This window comes from Oryza glaberrima, chromosome 11 (genome assembly GCF_000147395.1).
Source record: "Oryza glaberrima chromosome 11, OglaRS2, whole genome shotgun sequence".
Lineage (NCBI taxonomy): Eukaryota > Viridiplantae > Streptophyta > Magnoliopsida > Poales > Poaceae > Oryza > Oryza glaberrima.
The window spans coordinates 25809641-25837286 of record NC_068336.1 but is presented as its reverse complement, the minus strand read 5'-3'; the positions used below and the strand labels follow the sequence as shown (position 1 = coordinate 25837286).

The window sequence follows — 27646 nt, the reverse complement described above, 5'->3', positions numbered from 1 at the left end:
GCTAGTATAGTACTATTTTAAGATAAATTATGAGTTTTAGAATTAAATTATTATATTTTGGAACATGTTGAGTATCTTGTATTTTCATCCTACGGTACTACTACGGAGTACTAAAAACAAAATAAGTGTTTATAATCCATGTAATAAACATGAGCTAACTCAGTCTATAATTGTTGTCTAGAATTAATTAATATGTGTTTTGCAGCACATGGAAATAATATACTCAAATTGGCCAGCCAAATTGTTACTATCTGCGTTCCATAATTCTTACGTTTCCAACGAGGTTGGGTTAAACAATTAAAACTAATTTGTCTATTAATATTGTTTTAAAAAAATTGTTTGAGCACACTATAACATGATAAATAGTTTGGCCTTAAAAATTTTTAATACAATTAAATATATAATTATATATTATGGACTAAAATTCCGAACGTTCTGTGTACATAATTTAGAGAACTGAACTTGTGACGAAAATAAATTGTCTACACGCGTTCATTGCAGCTGCATGCGGATTTCTCGGTGAATTTGTATAGCTGAAAATATAAAGACTCTATAACGTCAAGGCGAGTAAAAGCCAAATTAGTCCATCTATTAACTTATTAAAGTAATAGAAAAAAGAGCTTTCATGTTCGCTCTCACGGCTTAGAAATTCTCATATTAATACAATTTATAAATAGCTGCAATTCGGAATTAAAAGATAAGAAATTTTGAAAGAGGAGACTAGAGTCCATGCCGGTATACAATTTAGAACTAAAGAAAATTCAGAATTTAAAAAAATATAAATTAGGTTAGAGTCCATATAGAAATACAATTTAGAACTAACTAAAATTTGGAATTAAAAAATATTGAAAAAAGAGTATAGAGTTCATATAGAAATACAATTTGGAAATAACTGAAATTCGGGTTAAAAATAAAGAATATTAGAAGAAAAGTACAGAGTCCATATAGAAATACAATTAAAAAATAATATAAATTCGGAAAAAAATAAGAAATATTAGAAGAAGAGTATAGAGTCCATATAGGAATTTAGAACTAACTAAAATTCGGAATAAAAATAATAAAATTAAAAGTAGAGTTTAGAGTCTATATAGAAATACAATTTACAAATAACTAAATTCTAAATTTTAAAAAATATGGGAAGAAAAGTCTAGAGTTCATATATGAATACAATTTAGAAGTAACCGAAAATCGAAATTAAAAAGTAAAGTATATTGAAAGATGAGTTTAGAGTCCACATAGAAATAAAATTAGAAATAATAAAAATTCAGAATTAAAAATAAATAATATTGGAAGAAGAGCCTAGAGTCTATATAAAAATACAATTTACAAATACCGGAAAAAAATCAATAAAAAAATAAGGAATATTGAAAGACAGGTCTAGGAATACAATTTAGAAATAACTTAAATCTGATATTAAAAATAATTAATAACTATCACGTATATAAAATACAATATGAATATTACACATTGATATTTTGGTAAAGTTAGTATTAAATTTAAAATTATGTTGTTATTATATATATATATTAATAATAATAATAAATTAAGAAAATTTATATGCTATTATATGATAGATAAATATAATGTACTAGCCACATAATCTGTGCGGATCCATACTAGTTCTTACTAATATAACCTGGTCGTGTACATACGGATATTGATCACTTGACTCTTATAATGTCGGTTTGTTTGGAAGAGCAAGACCGAAACGGATATATATATAGCCATGGCTGAGAAAGAGCAATGGAATGATAAGGAAGAATTAATTAAGTTTGTCAATACCTGGACGTTCACACTTTGTGATGTGCTGACAGTATGGACTTGTGGATCCTATACGATGGATACACACGAAAGGACACTTGAAGAAAACTCTTATGAAACTGGAGCTTTCGGATCAGAATCTGTACTTGACAAAAGCTGAGTTTGAGAGGATCTACGGTATGTACACAAACACAAGAAGCACTTTTCAAATCAAGCTAAAACATGTTTACTCACACAGACTAAAAATTTTCGTATTAATTAGTTAGAGAAAAAAATAAGAGTCCAAATAGAAATACAATTCGAAATATACGTCATAGAAGCCACCAACTTAGAGCAAGATTAATAGAGGTGCGGACCATGAACTTCAAAAATGAGTACATCAGCAATGAGTTAACACAAACAACTCCTGTTCTATATAATTCTTGATGCTTTGGACGAGGTTAAGGTCAGAACTTTTATAACTTTAAGTATCACTAATTTTAAAAATATTTAGTTTAGAAGAACTAAAACAACATATATAAATTTATCTTTCAAAGTAATATAAAAAAAATAAACATATATTTATTTATTATATATATTATGTTACTAGAAAAATAAAGTTAAAGATGTATTTTTAAAGACCATGCCATTATACAATACATCAAGGAACCGGAGATACTAGTGTGTGCAATAGCTAGTGGGTACACGCTTGGCTATACAATATTTTATATTTTAATTTACTAATGTGCATGTCATCAGCTCTCTTATTTCGGTCTTTTCTACTACTATCTTGTCATGTGGGTGTAGCGCTTTTGGTCCACGGCAAGCGGACGATAGATCTTTTTTTTTCCATGCTAGCGCTGGTGCCTGCATGACAGCATGAGCATCCGTCTTGCTCTCTCTCCCTCTTCCTCTCTACCACATAAGATTCAGATAGTGTGGATAATTTTGGAGCCAATTAAATAGCTAGAATTATTACTTGCTCTTATATGTCAGCCAGGTTATGCCTAAATAAAGAGGAAGATACACTACTACTACTAGAAAAAGCATTTTCGCAGACGGCCAAAAACAATTTTTGCAGGCGGAGGGAAGGACTGCCTGCAGACCAACGACGGTGAAAATCATCCATTTTCGTAGGCGCCGCTTAAGTGGTCCGCCTGCCAAAATACAACGAACTTCACCCCGATTTATATTTTTGTAGACGGTCATTTGACTCTAAGGGTCATGTCCGCCTGTGAAAAAAAAATCTCACGTCGGGAAAAATGTTTTTTCTAAGTAGCGATAGTCAACTGATGCTAGGCCTCAGGGCCTGCTTGGTTTGGGAATGTTGGATTATTAATCGGCATGACGACTGACAACTATGACGTCGACGTGAGTAATACATGCAGTTTGTTCTTATTAGTAAAGGGAAACGTACCGTGCATAGATGAGACAATACATCTGGGTTACTGCGAAGTTTCACGGTTACTCAACGGCCGAGATCGATCGCTGCTATCAACCAATGTATCGTGGCCATATTAGCCTGTCCAATGAACAGGGGCTTGTCGCTTCGAAGTTTCACAGTTTCACAACTTGCAATTTGATAGTGATCGTGCTGTCTTAGGGTGCAATATATAATGACTTGTCCAAAAAAGAACGAAACTTGATGGCATGAGGAAGAATTTTGGGCCTGGACACATACAAATTAACCATCCACTTGTGATAGTGGATGATCCTAAGGTTGAACACCTGTGCCTAAGACAATAAGACTGTCAAAAATTGTTGGCCGGATTTAGATGCAGACATATGGCCGGACGTGCGTACATGTGCCAAGTCCACCTTGTAAGACAAGAAAGTTGAAATACGACAGTTAGTTAAACTCCTCTTCTAATTTGTTGGAATTTTTCTGATCGAATACTGCCGTGCATGCATATGGAAATATATTTAAAGTGTCCATGGCTCACGACTAGCTAGCTTCACGTATGTTACCTGGATACTTCTAAAAACTGGTATATCAGATATAGATACGTATCGGATACTCTCGTATGTTTATTGGTCACGTAGTGATAATTTTATTTTTTTCAAAAGAATACATTAATTACTGTTACTTCTCGGATACTTGATCGATACTTCGCTGATATATACTTCTAGTACTCTGGATATCATTATATAATATATTTGAAGTTTATGAAAAGCTAGAATAGAAGTTATTAATCATATAGCCCCATGTTCAGAATATAATATGTGTATGTATTTTCGATAAATTAATATTTGTAACTTCTAAGGAATACTTATAGATGGCCATAAGGCCCGAGGCCCGAAGGCCCGGCCCACGGCATGGCTTTTTGGCCCGGCCCAAGCACGGCACGGCCCGACTTGGGTCGGGCCCGTGCCGGCCCGGCCCGATCGCCGGGCCATGCCTGGGCCTCCCCACCGGCACGCTAGGCTGGCCCGGCATGGTCCGGCCGGCTCGGCACGATGCCCTGGCAGGCCAGGCCCGGCACACAAAATATAGGGACTAAAAATAGACATATAAATGTCACGGTCCAAAGAATAGGGACCTTAAATAGACTTATTTTAGCTATTTATATACCACAGCCCAAAGAAGAGGGAGGTACAATAGACTTTTTTAGCTATATATATATGTCACAGCCCAATTGGAGGGAGGAAGATTAGACTTATTCTGAGGAAAAGCACGATGGCCCATCGTGCCTTCAGGCCGGCCCGGCACGTGGGCTGGCACGGCACGGCCCGGTGCGTCGGTCGGGCCGTGCCGGCCCGACAAGCCTCGGCCCAGGCACGGCCGGGCCTAGGCCGTGCCGTGCCGGGTGGCCCACATGGCCATCTATAGGAATACTTAAGCTATCAATATATTAATTTGTTTAGTGACACACAAGTACTAGCATTAAATTTGTATTTTAATATTTGATCATCAGTTTCTATAAACTCGTATAGTTTAACATTATGAGATTTATATTTTTAGATTTATCATAATAAATATTTTCATAACACATAATTCACTTTTGTTGAACTACATGGAGTTTTTAAGAATTAACGATCAAAGGTAGATATATCTGACCTAACACAGAATTAGAACGATAGTAATTTAAAACAGGGGAGTAAGAAAAATTCAACGGATGGTTCATCTTCCCTTGTGATACTCCTACCTGTGTATATATCTACATATGCGATTAGGTGAATCATATTTGTGCTTAGAAAAAGAGTGCACGTGTGGTCCTAAACTTTTGCGGGTGCACCATCAAGATTTCTAAACTCTCAAAATACATTTTCGGATCTTTGAACTTGTTTTTTTTTGTTATATATAGGTTTAAATCGGTTTCAACCCACTCCGTGTGCCAACGGTGCTTGTATTCATAGACAGAGGGTGAGTCTTGACACATGGGTTATGCTGTGGGTGAAGTCGTAAGAACATGTCTTCATTCACCAGGATTTACAGGCTTTTGAATGCACTTACCAAAATATAGCAGACAACAAACATTGTAACATTAATAAACCAATGTTGTAGCCATTGATGGGGCAGTACCCAAATATATAGTACTGTTTAGCCAACTTTTACAACTTGCAGCTACATACTGAAGGGAGTTCCTATTGACCATGGTGTCTTTTTTGGAATATTGACCGTGGTGTTTCCTTCCGATAGACATGTTGTTACTTACGTGTTGCCTTTTTATTTTGCTTTCTCTGAATTGTTCTTTTCCTCCGATGTTGGCTTCAATGGAGATGTTGATGCGAACGCATTGAAGCTTCCATCTTTGTCCTCTTCCTGCATAAACAAAAGATAGACATAGATATTGCAATGAACATATAGAGAGAGATGACAAATAGTGCATCGATCGGTTGAAGATATGTCCGTTGTCTTTGGTATTGCGATGTTACGTTCAGCAAGACGGCCTGCATCCATGACTTTCTCTTCCAAGGTGACGTATATAAGGATGACATCCAGCCTCCACAGCAGCAGGTCGTCATGATTAAATCTAGTCAAATTTTGTTCCAAGTGTTGAGTTTTGTATACTAAACCAACATGTGGGAAGAATATGAACCTTCTTCCATTGACGACTTCACTATACTCCAGTTTTTATAAGCCACGTACTTCATAGATACATAATTTGTATTGCTTTTGCAGTAGAGTTACTCAGATTTACATTACAAAGTATGATAGTCTCATGATAGCCTCCTTAGATACCATAAAAATGTCCCCGACAATATTTCCGCCGGGCAATAGGAGAGAGAGCGACAGATAGCATGCACCCAGCAAAACAGTGTCTAATGTGATACGAAGTGTTACTCCTACTACAAAACCTCATCAACTAAACACGTCCAAATTATGGTTACAGGGCTGAATGATGATGGTTCCATGATTACACCTCCATGTAACACGTACAGCTTCCTAACAGCAACATCAAATGTAGTATCTGCGCTCCCTGTACGCTGCTCCTGAAGCTGGATGCCGCCTGCTCTGATCATCAGCACCTGCATTCCGCTGGATGTCTGGGGCAACATCAGACGATCCTACTGGCTTCGACTGGTACTCTGAATGTATGCCACCCTTTCGTCTCCCTCCGTTCGTGCCATAAGTTGGCTCCCCAGCATCATAACCCCATCCCGAGTACGTGTCACCGCCTCTGTGATATCTCCCACTGTGTTGGTCATGGTGATGTGGTGCCGGATTGAGCGGTTGGTATTCCCAATCTGTTGGATTCCATATCAAAGTGCACCCATTCTCCCATATCACGTCTCCTTCGACTTGATCGCTGTAAAGATCGGTTTCGCTTCCCCTGTGCTGACCATGGTCAAGGTGATGTGGTTCTGGATTGAGCGTCTGGTACTCCCAATCTGTTGGATTCCATATCAAAGGGTGTCCATCCTCCCATATCACGTTTCCTTCGATTTGGTCGCTGTAAAGAACCATTTCACTCCCCATTGGCTGACCATGGTCATGTTGATGTGTTTCTGTATTGAGCGGTTGGTACTCCCAATCTATTGGATTCCATATCAAAGGGTGCCCATCCTCCCATATCACATCCTCTTCCATTTGCTCGCTGTAAAGAACCATTTCACTCCCCCTGTGTGCATGGTCATGTTGATTTAGTTCTGGATTGAGCTGCTTGTATTCCCAATCTTCTGGATTCGATATCAAAGGGTGTCCATCCTCCTGTACCATGTCTTCTTCGAATTGCTCACTGTAAAGAACCATTTCACTCTCCTTGTGCTGACCATGGCCATGGTGATGTGGTTCTAGGTTGAGTGGTTGGTACTCCCAATCTCTTGGATTCCATATCAAAGGGTGACCATCTTCCCAAATCATGTCTCCTTCAATTTGGTCACTGCAAAGTTCCATTTCACTCCCACTGTGCTGACCATGGGGAGGTGGTGATGGAAGTTGGTACTCCCATTCTCTCGGATTCCATATCAGAAGGTGTCCATCTTCAAATTTCACTTGTTCTTTGAATTGCCCGCTGTAAAGATCCATTTCACTGTCTCCATCAACATTCTGGATCAGTTCGTTACAGCTGCTGTCTACAAAAGCACTATTAAAGCCCTGGGAGTTATCCATGTTATATACCCCTTGGTATGGATCCTGCATCCACTCAGAAACAACAGTGCCTTGTGATTTGCTCAGTGCATCGGAGAAGGATTTAGACAAAGATGGAACCTCGTAGAATGCACGTGTCCTGTCTCTCCCCTCGTAGATGTTTGTGGCATCACTAGTCCTAACATTTCTTTGACCCTCAACATGGTTTTGCTTTTGACTGTAACTTGCATGATGCATTTCCCGATTATTCACAGGCAAGGGAGCTGTGCGAATTGGCTCCAGACGGCTGTCAGAACCATCGTGGGTCTTGAACTCGAATTGCCTCTTTACTTGCTTATCAGGTTCAAGTGATTGCCACTGATCAATTTTGTCTACTTGTTCCGTAAGATGTTGCATCACTGAAGCCGATCCATCAGTATACTGTTGACCAGTCTTCACTTGAACCCAGCTAGATTCCCTATCCAACCATTTATCAAGCTTAGTTGTGACCTCAGCTTTATCAGCGGTGAAATTATAAAGTGCTTTGTTAGCACGACTCTCAGCCCCAAAATTGAATGTTCCTGGATTACCATAAGATGCTCTATGACTTTGTGCCGGTAACATTCTCCCCAGATTCCACTGGTTCAGCTGCTCTTTTTCTACAGACTTATGCTTCTCCATTTCAGACCATTCTGCTATCATGGCAGTCTCCTGAACAATGCTGTGATTTCCAGATAGCAGGGTGGGAGCAGCTACTGCCATGTTGTTCGGAGCACCTTCCTCAGGCTGTTCTTTCTTGCTTGGCTGCTGAATTGTAGTCGTCCTTGAGTGGGTATTTTTGGTATCATGTATTTCCCTGGCAGCTGTAGCTCCCACCTGGTTCACTGATATGAATGAAATATCCCCAAGCATTATACTTCCCACAGTAAGACCTGAAACAGAAGTAACAGGAATCATAGAATTGCTGATGACAACACCTGAAAGAGTTTTATGCGCACTAGGGACTTTTGTTGCATTCTTCTTATCAAAGACAGGTTGTGATGCAGTAGTAGCTGCAGAAGCATCTCTCCAGCTATTCTTGTCTACGGTTGAGAGGTCTTCATGACATTGAGCTTCAGCACTCGGTGCATCTGTAGGAGTCTCAGCAATATTTTTAACATATTCCGCTTTTTCAGCAATATTTGACCTCTCCATTGTAACTCTCTCCCATGACTCAACATGCCTTTGCCTATTGTCAATCTTCCAATGCTTTGGAGCACTGTTGTCTTGTGACTGTGAGGTACTTTTAGGAGCAGTTTCCATCATGTTAATCTCTGTGTTCTTTGCTGGAGATATGACCTTATGAATCACAGGGTCTTTACTAATACCCGTGGTATTTGATGCTGGAGTAAAGCTGATAGAATCTGTAATATGATCAACTCTATTTGCTGGCAAAGGTGCATAGAAACTCTCAGAGGAGGCAATACAATACGTAGTAGTTCCATGGTTGCCATCTTTTTGTCTCAGATGAAGATTATCTTCTTCCAAGGGTGCATCATTTGTCTTCTGACTCTGTTCTGGTGAATGCCTTATCAATTCATCCAGTTCTGTAATGGATTTTGCCTTCTGTTGGCTATTCCAGTCCTGCTCCTCCAGTACCTGTTTTGCATGATGAGCAGACAACTCTCTTGTTCTTGAATGCTGAATGTACCAAAAAAAAAACACTAGTTAACAACAATGAAGATAGCATATCTCAGCAAACCTTTTGCATTTTTTGTTTCCTATTTCTAACATTTCATTTATGTACATGTGCCACTTTCTTAGGCACTCCATTAAGAAATCTATAGGAAACAGAAGTGGAGTAATATCACAACACAAAATAATGTGCCTAAACAAAACAGGTGGATCTCTAAAATGATGCACGGTGAAGAATCACAGATCATATTGGGAATGAGTGAAACATTAGGGGGATAGGCATCTAAATGAAAAATAAAATAGATGCAAATAAGCATGTAAGAGCATTCCTCGAAGTAACATAAATAACTCAATCATTCTTATGTCTATTAACCTACTATTGCATCTCATTGTAAACTGTACCTCAGAATGAAGTTGTTAATGTAGAAAACAATAGATTTATCAGAATCCAGCGAGCAATTGCAAACTAGACTGGATTTTCTGCATGGAAGTGTTATATAGTACCTTCAATAAGTACACTTGCCCCAAAATACGCACTTCAATCAGACTTTGCACAGGGTCTCCAAAAACATGTATATATTGCATTATTTTCTCTTTGTAAACAATTCAATGATTCATGAGACACGGGCATTAGAACCACATACCAGTTGGATTTCATTATCAAGCAGATTTAGCATCTCATCAACAGCAGCCACATGCACATGCAGTGATACATTCCTGGAAAAAGATTTGTCTTGTTGAGCATTTGCCATAACAACTTGCAGAGAGCCAACTGTAGAGTGCTCTACCCATCCATTTTCAGAAATATTTGATGACATGTTCTTGGCAGAACCATCGTGCCTGCTTCTTGAAGTACTTACTCTTCCATATGCATCATGGTCACCTAATTTACCAGGCTCTCCAGCTTTCCTAAATTCGGTAGCTTCTACTTCTGATGAGCTAGTAATAGTTGCACTACCAGGCACATTTGCGGAATTACTTGGCACAAAATCGCTACTCTCAGAAAAAGAACTAGCGCTGTCAAAGGCAGACATAGTATCACTGGTGATAGCACTGAAGGGAACATCTTTTTTCACATGATCAGCCTTTTCATCTGTGTTTTTTGAATGTTCAATCATGGATTCCTTCGATGACGATAGTTCAGAGATCTTACAGGCACGAAGTTTTCTAGCTTTGATGTTTAGACACTTTATTTTCTCCAGTAGAGCTACATCCTTCTTGATGAGAGATTGCTTCTGAAGTCCCTCTGAATGGCCATGCTTGACCTTCCCAAGAATGTGAGGTTGAATTACGATAACAGCATCAGCTTCCATGTCACAGTGATATCCATCCTGGTTGTCTGAGATATAACCACCATATCCTAGACCCTGCATTGGTGCTGCCTCCTGGTTGAGTAGAAACTGACCATAATAAGCAAGTGGTTCAACAGAGCAAATCATATGAGGGTCTGCAGGCTTGTCTGAACCACATGGTGTTGTTCCTTCATGCAGCATTTCATTTCCATCCGGAGGATGATCAGGAGGAGGATGCCAGTAGTTGAACCATGGTGGAGGCACACTTTGCTTAGGGGTATTTGTACCATGTTGTTGAGCATGCTTGGCCCCCCATGGTAAGATTGCAGCAGTAACCTGAGCATCTCCTTCATTGACATAGTCTGTTCTTAAGTCATGTTCATGCTCATAATTAGAAGATGAGATTACTTCACCAACTCCTGCCATACAAAATATTATTTCTCATCATATGCCCACACTAGAGAAACATATATGACCATATGGAAAGGTTAACAAATGTATTTGCTAGCAAATCTCTATGAGCACCTGTGAGGTAATGAACTAGGAGTATGAAATAGTGACATAGTATTACCAGTAAGATGGATCTTTCTTTGTTCATCTTGTGCTATCTGAGTACCAGAACCAAAAGTTGATCTCCCTTGCAGATTATGGCCTGTAAATGAGAAGACAACAAGGGGAACATGTATACTGGTTCAAACTTTATGGAACTGATAAAGCTTCTGGCACCTCAGTTCAGCAGAAAATATAGATATATCCAAACAAGGAAGAAAAATAGCAGCTAATTGATTCTATTCCGTATTTTCATATGGAACTAAACAGAACGACAAGTTAGAATTAGACATGCTACAATCCAAACAAGCAAAGCTGTAACCAGACTTTATCCAGAGCAATGCTATGTTGAAGATAGTCACCTCGTCGAGTGTTTGATTCAGAGTTCACAGAGCCAAGTACTGGGAAATCATCCATAATTAGGGTGAACCCCTTCTCAGGCATTTTAAGCCCCTACATAGCCAAAATGGATGATTAGATATATACATTAGGTTACTTGTCACCAGGAGGTATGGGTGGAAAACATACCCGTTTTCTGTTATTAGTTCTTAATGGTGCTTTCAGAACTTGAGTGAAAGAATCTGGAAACCGAGAAGGTCGTGAGCTTCTTGCTATTGTCTCTTTGCTTTGAAGACGATTTGCAGCAGTTGGCAAATGATTTGGTGGTAATACATGTGATACTGATGAATGACTTGATTTTGGACCCCGTACACTAGGTATGTCAAGGAAGTCACTTCCAATTGTTGATGTAGTCGAGCTTCCTCTAGAAGAAGGGCGGTCGCTAATGTGACTGAATGAATCAGAACCTCCATCATTCTTGGGATACATAACCGAAGGAGAACCCCATGCATTTGATGCTGGAGGCATCGGTTTGTCGCCCTGTGTGGCCGTTCCCCTGACATATCCATCCCAAAAATCCCATCAGATAACAATAATAGAGAAATGCCTAAACCAGTGTTACCTGGACAGTGCACCATTGGAATCCCCATGACCGGCATGCGAGTAAAACCGATGATTCAACACCGAAGCAAAACTATACATCCATCTAAATAAACAGCATTCCCATTCTATTATCGATTCACAAAATCATTAACGCTGCTTGGCATGATTTTCGTTCTCTAACTGATGAAATCAAACATTGTAGAAACATGTAACAAGAACAAAAACCGCATTTTATTTCTCCATATCCTAAGAACACCTGAAACATGGTAAAAGGAAGCAGCTTACTTTGGAGCAATTTCCCCAACCTTCTCACAAAAAAAAAAAAGCGAGCAAAGCCTCATCACCACATCGACCCGCAATACAAGAAGATATGATCCATGAACACAATGGCACGGTAAACCCCACCGCTAAACCCCATGATCAAGTGCTGAGATTTTAAAAACAGGGTGGGTTTACCTTTGGCTTGGCAGATTGATGGGTTTAGGGATCACCCCAGGAACCCTCGCGCTGGGACTCTTAGCAGCAGACGGCCCCAACCTGCAGCAGCAGCGGGAGCAACACGACCACTAAACCCGTAAGAGGAGCACCAAAACGCAAAAGGGAGAAGGCGAAGGAGAAGAGGCAGCGCACTATACCACCTTTTGTCGGCGGCAAGCACGGCGGCGACCATGGCTTCCCGCTTCGGCAAGGCCTTCCGGTGCGCGCGGGCCGCGCGGCGGCAAGTGCAGGTGGAGAGGGTTCTCTTCTCCGGCGGCGGAGGCGGAGGCGGAGGGCGGAGAACGGCGGAGGCGGAGGGAAAAGGGAAGGAGGAGCGAGATTGGAATGATAGCACGGGCCCACAGGTCAGTCAGAGGTGGAGCGCGAGATAGAGAGCCCTGGTGTGTGCCACTGAGCTGTGGGCCATATGCTGATGAAGGGAAGGAAGGACTGTGACACTGACAAGTGGGCCATACGCTTATGAGTTCGGACAGCAAGGCAGGCCGGAGCGAAACGAGGAACAATTTTCCATCAATTTTTGATGGAGCAGCACAGCATCAATACTAGCGTTGAAAGCCACAAGAACAGTGGTGTAGTATAAAGAAATTGAAATGAAAAAAAAAAAGGAACTAGCCAGTTTTGCAAGACATCCAAAATACAGATTACGGTTGCAATAGAGCACTCGATCTTTCTCTTCCCGTCACAGCAAAGACCATACAACCATATGTCATCATCATATCTCCAAAGACCAAATAATGTCGCAGCAGCAAAGGATGTTAGCCCGTTTGGCAGGAAAAACCACCATTCTACATCGTACACCGGACTAAGAAAAATGAGGAAGAAAAGGGCACTGAGCTACAGATTGACTATTATTCTCATTATACATCAGGGGCTTCCTGCTCAACTGCAGGGCCTGGAAACGCTTCAGCTGCAGCAAAATTTGGTGGCATTGCTACATCAGAACCCTGGAAAGGGAGCACCCCTTGTGCTGGGACGAGGCCGCCATCGTTCCCGCCGTTGAACGGTGCACCTTCTTGTGCTAGGCCACCTGGTGACATTGGTGACATTGCAGATGCATCAGCCAGTGATTGTGCAGGTACCTGCGGGGGAACAGGACCTGCTGATCCAGATGCAGGTACAGCTACAGGCCCAGGACCAGTTGAAGCAGGTCCGGCTCCGGTTGCAGGTGGCAGGACATCGAAGCCGGATCTAGGCCGGGGTCTGCGTGCCGGTCCTGCGCCCTGGTCATAGCTTCTGCTCCTGCTGCGACTTGGGCTGCGGCTGCGACTACGGCTCCGGCTCCAACTCCTGCTGCGGCTCCTACTACGTGACCAGCTCCTGCTTCGGCTTCTGCTCCTACTACTTAGGCTCCTACTGCCACTTCTTCGGTCATAGCCTCGCGAGCGGCCTCTATCTGGGCTACGGCTGTAGCTCCGGTCCCGACCCTTGCCACCAAATCCTCGACGGTTATCGTATCTTCCACGTCCATCTGAGATAAAACGGTCATGTGGGCCTCGGTCAGATCGCCCACGCCCTCCAAATCCACGCCCTCTCCCACCACGTCCACCAGAGAAATCACCACGGCCTCGTCCACCAAAGCCAGAAGAATCACCCCTGCCACGTCCACCAAAGCCAGAAAAGTCACCCCTCCCACGTCCAACAAAACCAGGAGAATCACCCCTGCCACCACGACCACCAAAACCACCAGGACTTCCTCCACCTCTGCCACCAAAACCACCAGGTCCACGACCACCTCTCCCACCAAAGCTACCAGGAGCAGCACCCTCTCGACCTTCAAAGGCACCAGGTCCCTTGCGTCCACCAAAGCCACCAGGACTCTCCTGACCACCAAAGCCAACAGGACCCTCCCGACCGCCAAAGCCACCAGGACCTTCTCGACCAATAAAACCTCCAGGGCCATCCCGACCACCGAAGCCCCCTGGGCCATCCCGTCCACCAAAACCGCCTGGGCCATCACGTCCACCAAAGCCACCTGGGCCATCCCTAATTCCACCATAACTACCAGGAATAACAACAGCAGATTCAAAACGATTACCACCACCACCAGGTCCATCCCAACGGCTCATCCCACCAGCTTGATTTCTTGGAGCTCCAGCTGCACCTCTTGCAGCCATCTCTTGCAACTCTGGAGGGACATGCTGATTAGCACCTTCCAAGACTTTCACCAAATCACCAGCATATTTCCAATCTTGTTCAGAAAAGAAAGTATATGAGACTCCAGTTGCCCCAGCCCTTCCTGTACGCCCTATACGGTGAACATAGTCCTCGATCCCAGTGGGGAAGTCATAATTGATCACTACTCTGAGAAACACATGTGAAGTCTCAGTGAGTTGAGCAATTGATAAAATATGAATATCATAAAGTACTTGTAAGTGATGAGACAACACGAACACCAGAAGACTTTAACTTGTGACAATCAGAAAGCCTCACCTGATATCTTTGATGTCAAGCCCACGAGCAGCAACATCTGTGGCTACTAATATTGGAGCTCTGCCAGTGCGAAACTGATTCAGAACATTATCCCTTTCAGCCTGTGATTTATCACCATGAATACTTGCAGCACCAAAACTACGACCAATGTCACGAGCAAGCTGGTCACACATTTTCTTGGTTGAGCAGAATATGATGACCTTAGAGCCCCTTTCTTGAGCTCTAAGTATCTGCTCCAATCGCCGCTGCTTGTCCAATGGTGGAACCACCTCTACATACTGCATCCACACACACAGGAGGTAACCTTAGAACTGAATTACCAAAAGAAGAAAGGCCATTTAAAACGGCATAACAAGGACACTATATTAGAATTAGGTGCTAAAGAATTCAATCTCCACATGACCTAAACAGTTTCAGAGTCCTCAACATCAATCAGGAGTTGCAAACCTTAAAGTGACAAGAACTTGATCACCCTAAATGAAGGAGAGCATCTAAGTATGACAAAGAAGTAGGGCAATGCATTTGATTATATAAATACCTGTGTGATGGATTTGTTGGCAACGAGTTCATCAATGCTACCAATATTAACCTGAACAGGATCTTTCAGTAAATCCCCAGCAATTTTTGTAACTTCCTTTGGCCAAGTGGCCGTGTACATCAGAGTCTGTCTGTTTCGAGGAATCTCATCCACAATCTTACGTATTTGTGGCTCAAAACCCATATCAAGCATACGGTCAGCCTCATCAAGCACAAGAAATGAAACTTGATGGAGACTAATCTTCCTCATCTCCAGGATATCATTAAGACGTCCAGGAGTTGCAACGACAATATCTGCTCCACGCTCAAGTTCTCTTAGCTGAAGGCCCTTTGAAGTCCCCCCATACAGACACTGATAATATATAGACCAATAATCAACATCACATCAAGAAATGAGGTGTGCCATCTAATAACAGAAGAGAAGACATCAGCAGAATTATTATTTGGTGCGCACGTTCATGCAACGCCAATATGACATTACAAGAACAATTTGCTTCTCCAGAGATTTTCTTTTTCTTCTTTTTTTTAAGAATTAGACTAAAACTACATGTGCCAAAAACGTAAGTAACATCAAAACTTATGGAGAACAAACAAGAGTCCAAAATTCCAGCGTATTTTTTCATCAAGACAGATTAAGCATATGAATTCATATAAAAAAACAAGTCAGAACTTACAGTGCAGGAGACTCTAGATGATCGACCAAACTTGACTGCTTCGTCTTGTATTTGTGAAGCAAGCTCTCGGGTAGGGGCCAAAACTAACACTGTAGGGCCCAACATTGGATTGTTTTGGTATCTCCTAAGATGTATAAAAGCAGGAATAAGGTACCCCAGCGTCTTCCCTGATCCTGTCTTGGCAATAGCTACTATGTCCCGATTTTGCAGTGCAACAGGCCATGTTTGAGCTTGAATTGGAGTGGGGTTTAAGAAGCCAGCTGCATGGATCTGAAATCACAAAATGAAGTAAGAACCATGAGCATATGTGCATCTCCACCATTTTACATATTATGCGCGTAGTGCCAAGTAAATAAATGTTGTCTATAATGACAAAAAGGAAAATGCTATCCTAAGTGATTATAGCTGCTTACTTAAGCAACTCAAGACATGAAGGGGCTCTTTGTAGATTCACAGTGGCAGAGACTAGAAGCAGGAAACCTCAGCCACATTTTATATAATCTGAAAGAACACCAATCTTTCCAATACTTGTCAGCAGAAAACAGCCACAAGTATGCCACTACAATGCCCACAAGATGGCACTAGTTGTTAAATTATATGTCAGCATAAGAAGTTGCTGTCTTTGCTATTCAAAAATTAATCTTCACTCCCAAGAAATCTTTCTAATGGTCCATGCTGACAAGAATTTCTATATTAACAATTTACCATGCACTAGTGGCACAGTGCAACTCCAAAGAAAACATACCTCTTGCAATATCTCTGGAGGGAATCCAGTAGCCTCGAATGTCATAAATGGAGGAGGCACATTCTCACCCTGAAAATTTTAGAAACAGGATAGCATGTGAAAAGGTTTTACAGTAAATGAAAAATAAAGCAGATAACATTGATATACCAACTCAACTAGAAAAATGAAGATGCAATAGTAGAACTGTTGAGCATGCACATGAAAACACAACAATGGATTCTAAGCTCCACAATCTTTATTTTTTTCTGAATTGTACATGAACAGCAGATCAACCAAATTATGGCCAAATACAAATCTCTTGGGTTCAATATACAAGGAAGTACTACAAACAATGTATAGTACTTGTTCCTTTTTCAGATAGTAGCGGAGAGCCATTCCAGGAATTATTATATAAACAATGGACTACACAAGGGTACCACAGGAACCTAATATATGACAAGACAGAAAAGTAACAGTTGCTATCCAAAAAATGCTCAAGATAAGCTACAAACTTAAGGGTGATAATCAAAAACAAGATTGACGGGTAAAACCAGCTATATGACTATACCATTCGCTTTCCTCAATTACATTGATCAAAGATGTATCTACAAATACACATGCGTCGTTGTGGTATTTTATAACCATTGTCTTTATGCAGGGCATGTTAGAAAATCTAATAAGAATATAGAAATATTTTCATCCCTCCCATTTCTCTATTAGGAGATGTGATTGCCAGGATTGATCAGACATATGTAACCACACACCACATTTGACATGCCAGATACTTAGATTTGGGTATGCTACAAAAAACAATTTCATTATCTTTGTCTTGTAAAGGTTTAGAAGCTAACATGTCATTGGATATTTAAAGCTTATTAGTCACACTTGGAACAGAACGCTAAAATCTATTGACAAGAAATACAAAGAGAAACAGAAATATCATGTTGCAAGATATTTGAAGTTCTGAAGTGTGATTCAATTGTTTTGACATAATATAGTGCAAATTGGACCATTAGTGATTACCACTGCAGTGACTTCATGGTGTTGACGATATGCGTCAGCTGAAGCAATGCTCGGAAAATTTGGGGGAGCGAACATTCTGGACGGAGGCCTCATTGAAGCTTCAGGAAACGGACCATGGTTATGCAAATTTGGCACTGAATGTGGAGGTCCCATGTTAAAAGCCCCTAAATTATCTGGCTGAGGATAAGGCGGCCCATTCCTCATATCCTGCTGTACAATATTATGAAGAGTAGAGTTAATGGTGATAGCTTCAGAATGTATGAAGATTTCAGATCATTGATAATAAGCATTGAAGCCATAAGGACTATAATCTTTGTAGTAGACAGTAAAAACTCTACACCATTACAGGACTCCTTATGTTCCTTTTTCTAGTGCACAGATACCAATAATAAAATATGGTGTAAAAAGATTTCATTTCAATAAGACCATAAGAATGAACTTCATAACTTTTAAGCTATATAGTATCATATGGCCTATGTTTGTAACAAAGCAAGATTATTGGCTACATCACTTGTGACAAAACAAACAATATTGACTTTATTAAGACATCAAAGTGACATATGACAAATTATTACCGGCCGGTTTAGTGGTGGTAGTGCAGCAAGCTTTGGCTGCTGCTGGAGATTATTTGTTCCATCCATCCTGCCAGCAGAGTAAAGCTCATTTCTTTCAAAGTGATCCTCACTACTGCCCATCTTGAAACCCATTGGAGGCCGAACTGGTGAAGGACCAATATGATTTGGAACGACAGGACCGCTAGCTGGATGTTGCCGATAGTTTATATCCATACTACCTTGATGCATTTGAGCAGGTGAGCTCAAAAAATTCATGTTGTTAGCCTCGCCTGGGGATGAGCCACCAAGATGATGCTTTGCAGGATATGATGGCCCTCCAGCTCCAGGAATATTTGGCTGATTATGTGATCCAGGAAGTTGATGATTAGAAGGTAACTGTTGTTTTAAAACAGGACCCTGGCCACGCTGCTGACTGAGTGGTAATGAAAAACCAGTCTGTTTTCCATCAAGACCTCCTGTGACTCCTGTCTCGTCAACCTTCAGAGTGGAACTCTGCTGCCCAAGTGACACTTGGCTCAACTGAGGACCTACATGGCCATGATGTGGCTGTTTTCCCTGAGGAGTCGTCAAATGGAAGCCATGCTGGAGTTGGCCTTGCTGTGACGGCATTTGAAGTCCTTGAGACTGTGAACCTTGCAGCACTTGTGAAACCTGAGCGGATTGATGAAAGCTCGGTGATTGCTGAGGTTGCACCTGACCCTGAGGGATCCTCATTCCTGGTGGCTGCTGACCTTGATTGTAAGTAGCATGTGGCATTTGTGGCGGCTGAACTTGATTATAGGAAGCTTGGGGCATTGACGGCTGCTGGCCTTGATTGTAGGCACCTGCAGCTTGTGTTGACTGCTGACTTTGGTTGTATGAGGCTTGAGAAACAGGCGGCTGCTGACCTTGATTGTAGGCACCCGCGGCTTGCGCTGGCTGCTGACTTTGGTTGTAGGCAGCTTGAGAAATAGGCTGCTGCTGACCTTGATTGTAGGCAGCTTGCGGCATCTGTTGCTGCTGGCCAACCTGATATGAATATTGTGGGCCCTGCTGAAACTGCTGCTGCTGGGGTTGCATATAATGGCCATGCTGGTATGGCATATGTTGTGGATGTGTGCTGGGGTACTGATGGGCAGGAGGTTGCTGCGACATCTGCTGCTGCTGTTGTTGATAGGGCGCTCGTTGTGAATGCTGAAACGGAGCTTGATGCTGAGCCGTTGGCTGAAACGGCGGTTGCTGGGTTGGCTGTTGGAGCTGCTGATGCCCAATATGGCTGGCTTGAGGGTATACTGTCTGACCAGGTCGTTCCTGCTGGGACTGTGATACTTGACCACCTTGGTTTGACTGCATGCTAGGCTGTGAAAAAGCCCCTGATGCTGATGTTGGCATAGGTGTACATGTTACTGGAGGAGGACCTGTTGGCAAGGGAGGCACAGCGGCCACCGGCCTCTCATATTGAGTCTCATTAGTATCAGGGTTCCAGTAGTACAGCGTCGAGCCATCGATTAGTCCTTTCCAGGGTGCAGGGAGCGTTGGGTCATCAGGAGCATATCGTGGACCAGATGAATCTGCGGCGGCCTCTGTAGCCGCCATGTACAACAACTTTTCTTGCTTCACTTCACAATGCCACCCTTCCTATGCCACGAACATCATTCAGCTGGCCTGCCAAAAAGAAAAAATAACTCTTAATTGTCACCTTGTTCAAAACCATAGCATTGATCATAAAGCCTAAACCCTAAACCAGGATTTAATTGTCGCCTTTGCCCGAAACCATAACACAGACCTTCAATCCATAAACCCCAAATATAAACAACTCTCAATTGTCACTCAAATCATAACACTAACCCTAAAGCATAAACCCTAACCCTAAACCCCCAAAGATAACCTCATATAATGGAATTCCATTAGAAAGTACCTAATTGAATCGACATCGCAGACAAACCCAACAAAGCACAAGTCTAATCCCCAATCATGTTCAGGAAACAAATAAACTGCTATTAGTAAGTACTCCATCTTGCAGTGCGCGGCGAGGGCGCGCCACCACCCGCGGGTCAAGAGAGGGCGATGGGCAGCGCCAGCGCCTAGGGGCACGGAGAATACAGGGCTACGGTGAGCGGCGTAAGGGGAAGAAGGCAACACAAAGCAGCCAGGACGCCCCCCTTGCCCGGGGGCGAAATCGCTGCGGCGGCGGCGTCGGCCGGGGGGGTTGGCCGCGACCACCGATGGCAGCGCCGAAGGCGACACGGATGGGGGCAGCGCGGGGGATGAAGCGGGGAGCTCACCTGAACCGGTCACCGGAGCCCGCAGAGGATGCGGCGGCGGCGGCGGATGGGGGGGAGCGTCGTCCGCCGTGGGGGGGGGGGGGGGGGGATTTGGGGGGGTGGAAGAGAGAAGGAAAGCAGTAAAGAGGGTTGGACTGGGCTTACGTAATATTCCTCCTACTCCCCCCCCCCCCCCCCCCCCTTCCCGTAGAAGATAGATAGGATGGGCTCACTGACATGTAGGCCCCACAGCCCCTGGACCCACATGTCAGTGAGCAGTACTGCATTTTTTCAATTGAGATAGGTTATTAGAGATTCCAGATCCAAATGATTATTAGTTGATTCATGCACAATGTATGCATGAAGTATATGAAAACAAATGCGTACAAATTTTAGTAAACTATTTATGAAAGGCGTCATGCTATTTTGGTCGATATGTTAAAAGTTTTATCGAGATGAGTTGTGAGGTTCTCCCTTTGGTATGTCCGGTTTTTCTGCTAGATTTTACATATGGCCGAAGAGAAAATATTAAAAAAACAAATAGAGATAGTATTTTTGTTAGTGACTAAAAATAGAGAAGTGGAGCGGGGGGAAATGCAAAGGCAAGTAAGAAGCATGGTTATTGTCGCCTTCAGGCTTCTCTGCTCCTATAACATCAAAATAGGATTCATCCTAACTCGATAACTGGGTGTTCGCCGGTGAGACCATTGTACGGCGTCGGCATGGCTTCAGACACAGAGGATGGTGGAGAGGTGCAACCTACAGAGACGACCACCGATGACTCCTCGTCGCCCACGACGGCAGAGAAGGAGGAGCAAGCGGCGTCGACTGGGATGGAGATAGTGAAGGCAGGAAATAGTAATGCTCAAGAAACTGGGGGTCTCTCTCTAAATTACGAGGTGAGAATTTTTGAAAAATTTTCTTTTGAATAAGTTGATCAACAAAAATGGCGAATACAGCATGGCGTCTTTAGGGTCTAACATGATTAGATGTCATTATTGACACAAGGTTATCGATTTATTATGGCAAATTGGACATAGATATTATTGTCCAAGGAGGCCTTTTTGAGTGCCATTTTGATCATAGATTCCAAAGTTTGCCACAAATGTGTTATTTCTTTTTTTTTCACATCTTACAAGCATCTGGAACATTTCATGATGTATTGATGTGTACAAAATGTTCTTTGAATATGATGATTGTGTGATAGTGTAAGCGTGCTATTCCTTTATCTCTTTGTGATTGGGGCAATCATACGTTGATATTATGATTGTCCAATTGCAACGCAAAGATTTGGTACTTATAGAGTGTTAACTAAAATTACATTTGTGTTATATCCTTGCATCAACAACCATTTTGCAGTATATGAGAATTCAGAAGTGTTACTAATACAACCAGCAACTCATGCATTTGCCTGCCCAAACAATTTTAAAGAGATATCATGTAGTTTTACTTTTTAATGAAAATTAAAACATTTCATCTTCTAAAATGTTATTGTTGAGTTAAAAAAAGAAAAAAAAATGAAATTTCAAATATTTATGACCAAACTTTTGACCTTATTTGTTAAGATATGTACCAATTCTAACATTTAGATTTGATTATAACATTCAATAATATGCATGCATTATAGACATTTTTTTTCTTACGAGAAGTCTAATTGTGAACCGTACGTATGCATGCAACTATTTTTATTGTTGTTTGTTTGTTTCTGACTATTATTGAACCGAAGGCACTATTGACATAAATAGAGATAATTGTTATGGGCAAAGGTTTCAGTTTTGTATAACACTGCTAAGAGCTAGACGACGTTAGCTTTGTGAAGACCAAAGGAGAGTATAGATTTGGGATAATAACTTTGGAGAAAAACAAGAGAAATTCAGATTTATTGCTATATTCTAAAGACTAACCAAATACCCTTTATGGCAATCTGATCAAATTATTACAGAAGGAAATATCATTCCCCTAAATGTTTTCCACGCTTGAATATTAATTCTCACACGCTTGATTGAGGGTACTACTCCTTGGCCACGTCTTGGACTTAGACATGGGCCTCAGCCTCTTGACCTAATCCCCTAAACATAATAAAGCCATACATTATAGTTATCTACAGGTAATTAAAATCAACTTTGATATCCAACCACACTGGGCTAGCTGTTGGCATTGGCAATAGTCTCTATATCAGGCTATGCTTGCGGGTTCTTGCGTGTCGAAGGAAACATTCCATTATACAACTTTTAGTTCTTCTAATTATCAACTAGAGGTGTTCATTGAGTTAGTTGATATGCATTATCCATGGTACAAGCATCGGTCCTTTATGTACGGTAGATGCCATAGATTGAGAGAAAACAACAAAATTGATTTTCTCTCTAATTAACATGGGAGTTTCTAAAAAAAATCTACTTTTTTGAGACAAGGCTGACTATATTAAATAATATAGAAAAAAATTAAAAAAAACCACCCCATAAGTTATTTAAAGTTTGACATTCCATCCCATAAGTTATTTTATTGCATATGTCCACCCTCCTACTCAGTTTTGTTTAAAAAACACCCCAGTACGCACTCGCTTAACCGAATCAGCCTGTTATCGCTGATGTAGAGCTACCACATGCTAAGCTAGCCAAGTTAATTTTGTCCAAGTCCTTGCATTAAATTTATTCTTCATGTTTCATTGAACTTTGTTTAGATACAGTGAAACTCAATGCAATAATATTTAAGCTCCCATCACCATTTTCTATCTGTGGAATTTCAAAAAAAAGTGTTTAGACTATACTCTAAAAGTCTTTAGTTTGGGTAAAGACCGTATTGATGGCTCATAATTTATGAAAACATGTTGATCCGATTAAATACGTGTGCACTGGAGTGGATTTTGCAATGAAACTAAGTAGGTGGTGGGCATTTGTAACAAAATGACTTATGAGGTGGATTGTCAGATTTCAAGTGACTTATGGGGTGGTTTTTGCAAATTTCCCCAAAAATGAAAAGTATTACAACATTGTTGTTACAATAAAAGGAAATAAAAGATCTACCAACATATAATAAAGAGGCTTCACCTCTTGGAAATATACCTTGAAATGTGAGCAAACAAGCGTACCAATAATGCTGACCAACTCCGACACGTGTAAAAATAATTCTATTTTCTGATAAATGTAGGGATTTTTAGTATAGAAAAAATCATGACAAACACATTATGTTGAGAAATATTTAACTGTTGAATTATTATGATATTGATATCCGGTTATATTTGCATTTAGAATTAGCTTAGCACATGAAGAGTTACATTTTTTTTCTTTGGACTCCAAGTATATCGGTATGCCTATTGATTGATAGGAAGCGAGAGCTCTCCTTGGAAGACTGGAATTTCAAAAAGGTAATGTAGAAGCTGCTCTCTGTGTGTTTGATGGCATAGACCTTCAAGCTGCCATCCAACGATTCCAACCATCACTTACTGATAAGACGACATCTAAGAAAGGCCAGACGAAATCAGAATCAGGCATAGAAAATCCTGCTACCCTTGTTCTTGAAGCCATTTACTTGAAATCATTGTCCCTTCAGAAGCTAGGAAAATCAACAGGTACACATAAGCACATACCACTAGAAAACTATTTTTTTGTTGCTTTTTGGATATCATATGTACTAACCAAAAAATTATCAATGAACATGCAGAAGCTGCAAATCAGTGCAAGAGCGTTCTTGATTCAGTCGAACGCATGTTCCAGAATGGTCCTCCTGACATCGAACAGAAGCTACAAGAAACTATCAACAAATCCGTTGAGCTTCTCCCAGAGGCATGGAAGCAAGCTGGATCACATCAAGAAGCATTAGCTTCGTACCGACGCGGTCTTCTCAGCCAATGGAATCTTGACGATGAATGTTGCACAAGGATTCAGAAGAGATTCGCTGCATTTCTGCTGTATAGCTGTGTAGAGGGGAGCCCACCCAGCTCGGGATCACAAGTTGAAGGTTCTTTTATTCCTAAGAACAATGTTGAAGAGGCCATTCTACTTCTAATGGTAGTACTGAAGAAATGGTACCAGGGGAAGACGCATTGGGATCCATCGGTGATGGAACATTTGACATACGCATTATCGCTTTGCGACCAACCATCTCTTCTTGCAAAGAATATTGAAGAGGTTTTGCCTGGAATATATCCTCGCACCGAGAGATGGCACACTCTATCTCTTTGCTATTATGCAATTGGTCAGAAAGAAGCTGCACTGAACTTTCTGAGGAAGTCTCTGAACAAGCATGAGAATCCAAATGATATAATGGCATTGTTGTTGGCCACTAAGATATGCAGTGAGGAGCGACATCTTGCTTCCGAGGGCGTCGAATATGCGAGAAGAGCGATCAAACTTTCTGAATCTTCAGATGTTCATCTGAAGAGTGTGGGACTCCATTTCTTGGGGAATTGTCTTGGCAAGAAGTCAAAGACTGTCTCATCAGATCACCAAAGGTCTCTCTTGCAGAATGAAACTCTAAAGTCATTCTCAGAGTCGATTGCTCTTGACCGGCACAATCCAGACCTGATATTTGACATGGGAGTTGAATATGCTGAGCAGAGGAACATGAATGCCGCACTGCGATGCGCAAAGGAATATATCGACGCAACCGGTGGATCAGTCTCGAAAGGTTGGAGGTTGCTAGCATTGGTTCTTTCTGCACAACAGAGATACCCTGAAGCAGAAGTGGCAACAAATGCTGCATTGGATGAGACTGCAAAGTTGGACCAAGGGTCATTACTTAGTCTAAAGGCTAAGCTGAAGGTTGCTCAATCATCACCTATGGAAGCAGTGGAAGCATACCGTGCCCTCCTTGCTCTTGTTCAGGCCCAAAAGAATTCCTCTGGATCTAGCAAGACTGATGCGGAGGTGTGTTTTCTTGATCCAAACCAATGCACAAAATTACAGTTTATATTTGTGTAGTCTGCTAGATTTTAGCATAACGTGATTATTACAAATACATTTAATTTGTTTGGTTAGTTATAGTATAACTGTAGAAGGAATAATTACCATAATATTTATCTCTCACGTTTTGGGTCTTTTTGAATATTCAGGGACATAATGACAGTGTAAGCGAGTTCGAAATCTGGCAAGGACTTGCAAACTTGTATTCAAGTCTCTCAATCTGGAGAGATGCTGAGATATGTCTGCAGAAGGCTAGAGCTCTGAAATCCTACTCGGCTGCAACAATGCATGCAGAAGGTGTGCCCCAACCAAACCTGAACTTTCACCACTTCTATCCAAGTAACACTTACATGACAAAACTCTGAATTTAACTGAATCCAACACCAAAAATCTACTAACTCATGGATGCCATATAAATTCAGGTTACATGCTCGAGGTGCGAGATCAGAACAAAGAGGCATTGGCTGCCTACGTTAACGCATTCTCGATAGAGCTAGAGCATGTTCCATCTAAGGTGGCCATTGGTGCACTTCTTTGCAAACAAGGGTCAAGGTATCTCCCTGCAGCGAGAAGCTTCCTCTCTGATGCACTGAGAATTGAGCCTACGAACAGGATGGCTTGGCTTCATCTAGGGAAAGTTCACAAGAATGATGGGAGGATCAATGATGCTGCTGATTGTTTCCAGGCTGCGGTGATGCTTGAGGAGTCTGACCCTGTAGAGAGTTTCAGGTCACTCGCATGAGGAGATCACAATTCACAGATATGTTCTCTCTTGTTTTTCCAGGTACATAGTATTTGAGAGAATTAACACACATCAGATAGTACTAGGTTGGAGTATCTAAAAAGATTTGTAATCATGTATATTTTTTTCTTTCTAAACTCTTGTCAGGCATTAACAAACAGAGTGGTCTATCAAAGCTGTAATTAATTAACAACTCACCGTCCTTATATAATACTCCCTCAATTCCCTAATATAAGGCACAACTACTTTTTAAAGTTGTTTCATAATATAAAGCATGCATGCATGCATGTCATTAACTAGCACATCTTTTCCACTAAAATATTATTATTCGAATCCTTCACCATCAAAATCTCTAATTTTATTGGGTGTATACATTCTATTTATTGTGTAATCCAAACTATGAGGTGATAATAATTATTTCTTGGTATTTGGGTTAAGGGTGGTTGTGCCTTATATTTTGGAATAATTATTTTTTGGTATTTGGGTTAAGGGTGGTTGTGCCTTATATTTTGGAATGGAGGGAGTAGTTTTACTTGATGGTTTCATCTGGTGTAGCTCCAGAAAATAATTGGATTTGATACATGTAATACAAGTCCCGATTCCACAATTCAGAAAATATCATAGCCATTCTTGGATATTGGACTGTTCTAGACATGATGTTTTTAATGAAATATCACCTGGAGATTTTTTTTTTTGGATGGAGCTTTATGGAGATTGAACTTTTTTTTTTAGATAATGGAATATAAAATCCTGGCCTTTGCTCAAAAAAGCTACAGCCAATTATTACATAGTAACACTAAGAACAGAGTGTAATTCTAAACGAATAAAACATACCACAAAGGATAACAAAAAATCTAAACTAACGTAAGGAGATCACAATCATTGAAGTCTATTTGTAAATCTCTAACCATAATTGGCAAAAAGTTGCATAATTGTAGTCTCCAACTTGCGACATGCAACTTTCAAAAACTCTTTATCTTCATCACACCTTTGTAATTGTGTCCAAAATCAGAGCCAATGAGTTGCCCTGGAAATTACCTGCATATAGGAAAATGATGGTGATTTATCAAAACCATATCGTTCCTACCCAGCTATATTACCCAACAAATAGCAAAAGCTCTAACAAATATCAGTTTACATGGAGATTGAACTAAAGCATTTAGGGACTAGCAGGCATGGTTTCAGACTTCTAGTCAATTTTTTCAGAGAATGGTTGCAATTAATTACCTGTTCACCTAAGAAGGATGTCGATCCCTGTGCGCGCCATTGCCACCATCGCCGGTGGTCACCGCTCGCCGGAGCTCCGCTTCCGCCGCCATCGATCGGAGATTCGGAGTAAGGGAAATACGATAACGATAGAGGGCCAGAACGAAAATACACCGTCAGTTGAGTTCTTACCCATCCTCAATCTCCACCGCGTATGTTAGATCGGACGGTACGAACAAGCGATCCTATTTTGGTGGACCTAAATGGAAATATGGGATACTATGAGGATCTTAAATGCAAAAGCACCCCCACGATGGATCTTCCCGTCTCCCACGCTTACCCATGGGGCCCACCTGTCGGCCTCCTGGGGAAGGCAACCCCCAA

The 27646-nt window shown here is 41.3% G+C and overlaps 3 protein-coding genes across 4 annotated transcripts; 1 reads left to right on the top strand and 2 right to left on the bottom strand.

Moving 5' to 3' along the window:
- Positions 1-5711: 5711 nt before the first annotated feature.
- On the bottom strand, positions 5712-12530 carry LOC127754986 (uncharacterized). Its single transcript, XM_052280604.1, has 7 exons — positions 12348-12530; positions 12166-12246; positions 11296-11662; positions 11130-11220; positions 10790-10870; positions 9571-10637; positions 5712-8932 (listed from the first exon to the last, which is right to left on the bottom strand). The coding sequence occupies exons 1-7, from the start codon at positions 12377-12379 to the stop codon at positions 6140-6142; spliced, it is 4512 nt and encodes a 1503-aa protein (XP_052136564.1). The 5' UTR covers positions 12380-12530; the 3' UTR covers positions 5712-6139.
- A 371-nt stretch (positions 12531-12901) lies between these two features.
- On the bottom strand, positions 12902-20514 carry LOC127754425 (DEAD-box ATP-dependent RNA helicase 40-like). Of its 2 annotated transcripts, none has more exons than XM_052279948.1 (8): positions 20435-20514; positions 18171-19814; positions 17596-17805; positions 16594-16662; positions 15849-16118; positions 15176-15526; positions 14638-14915; positions 12902-14508 (listed from the first exon to the last, which is right to left on the bottom strand). In XM_052279948.1, exons 2-8 carry the CDS (start codon positions 19743-19745, stop codon positions 13065-13067), a joined length of 4197 nt encoding a protein of 1398 aa, XP_052135908.1. In that variant the 5' UTR covers positions 19746-19814; positions 20435-20514; the 3' UTR covers positions 12902-13064. The 2 variants fall into 2 exon arrangements, with proteins under 2 accessions (XP_052135908.1, XP_052135909.1); XM_052279949.1 differs by having other exon boundaries at positions 17596-17802.
- Positions 20515-21053: 539 nt separating this feature from the next.
- On the top strand, positions 21054-26673 carry LOC127755162 (protein NPG1-like). The gene is made up of 5 exons (XM_052280806.1): positions 21054-21312; positions 23738-23981; positions 24074-25278; positions 25464-25611; positions 25737-26673. The coding sequence occupies exons 1-5, from the start codon at positions 21136-21138 to the stop codon at positions 26054-26056; spliced, it is 2094 nt and encodes a 697-aa protein (XP_052136766.1). The 5' UTR covers positions 21054-21135; the 3' UTR covers positions 26057-26673.
- The last annotated feature ends 973 nt before the right edge of the window (positions 26674-27646 follow it).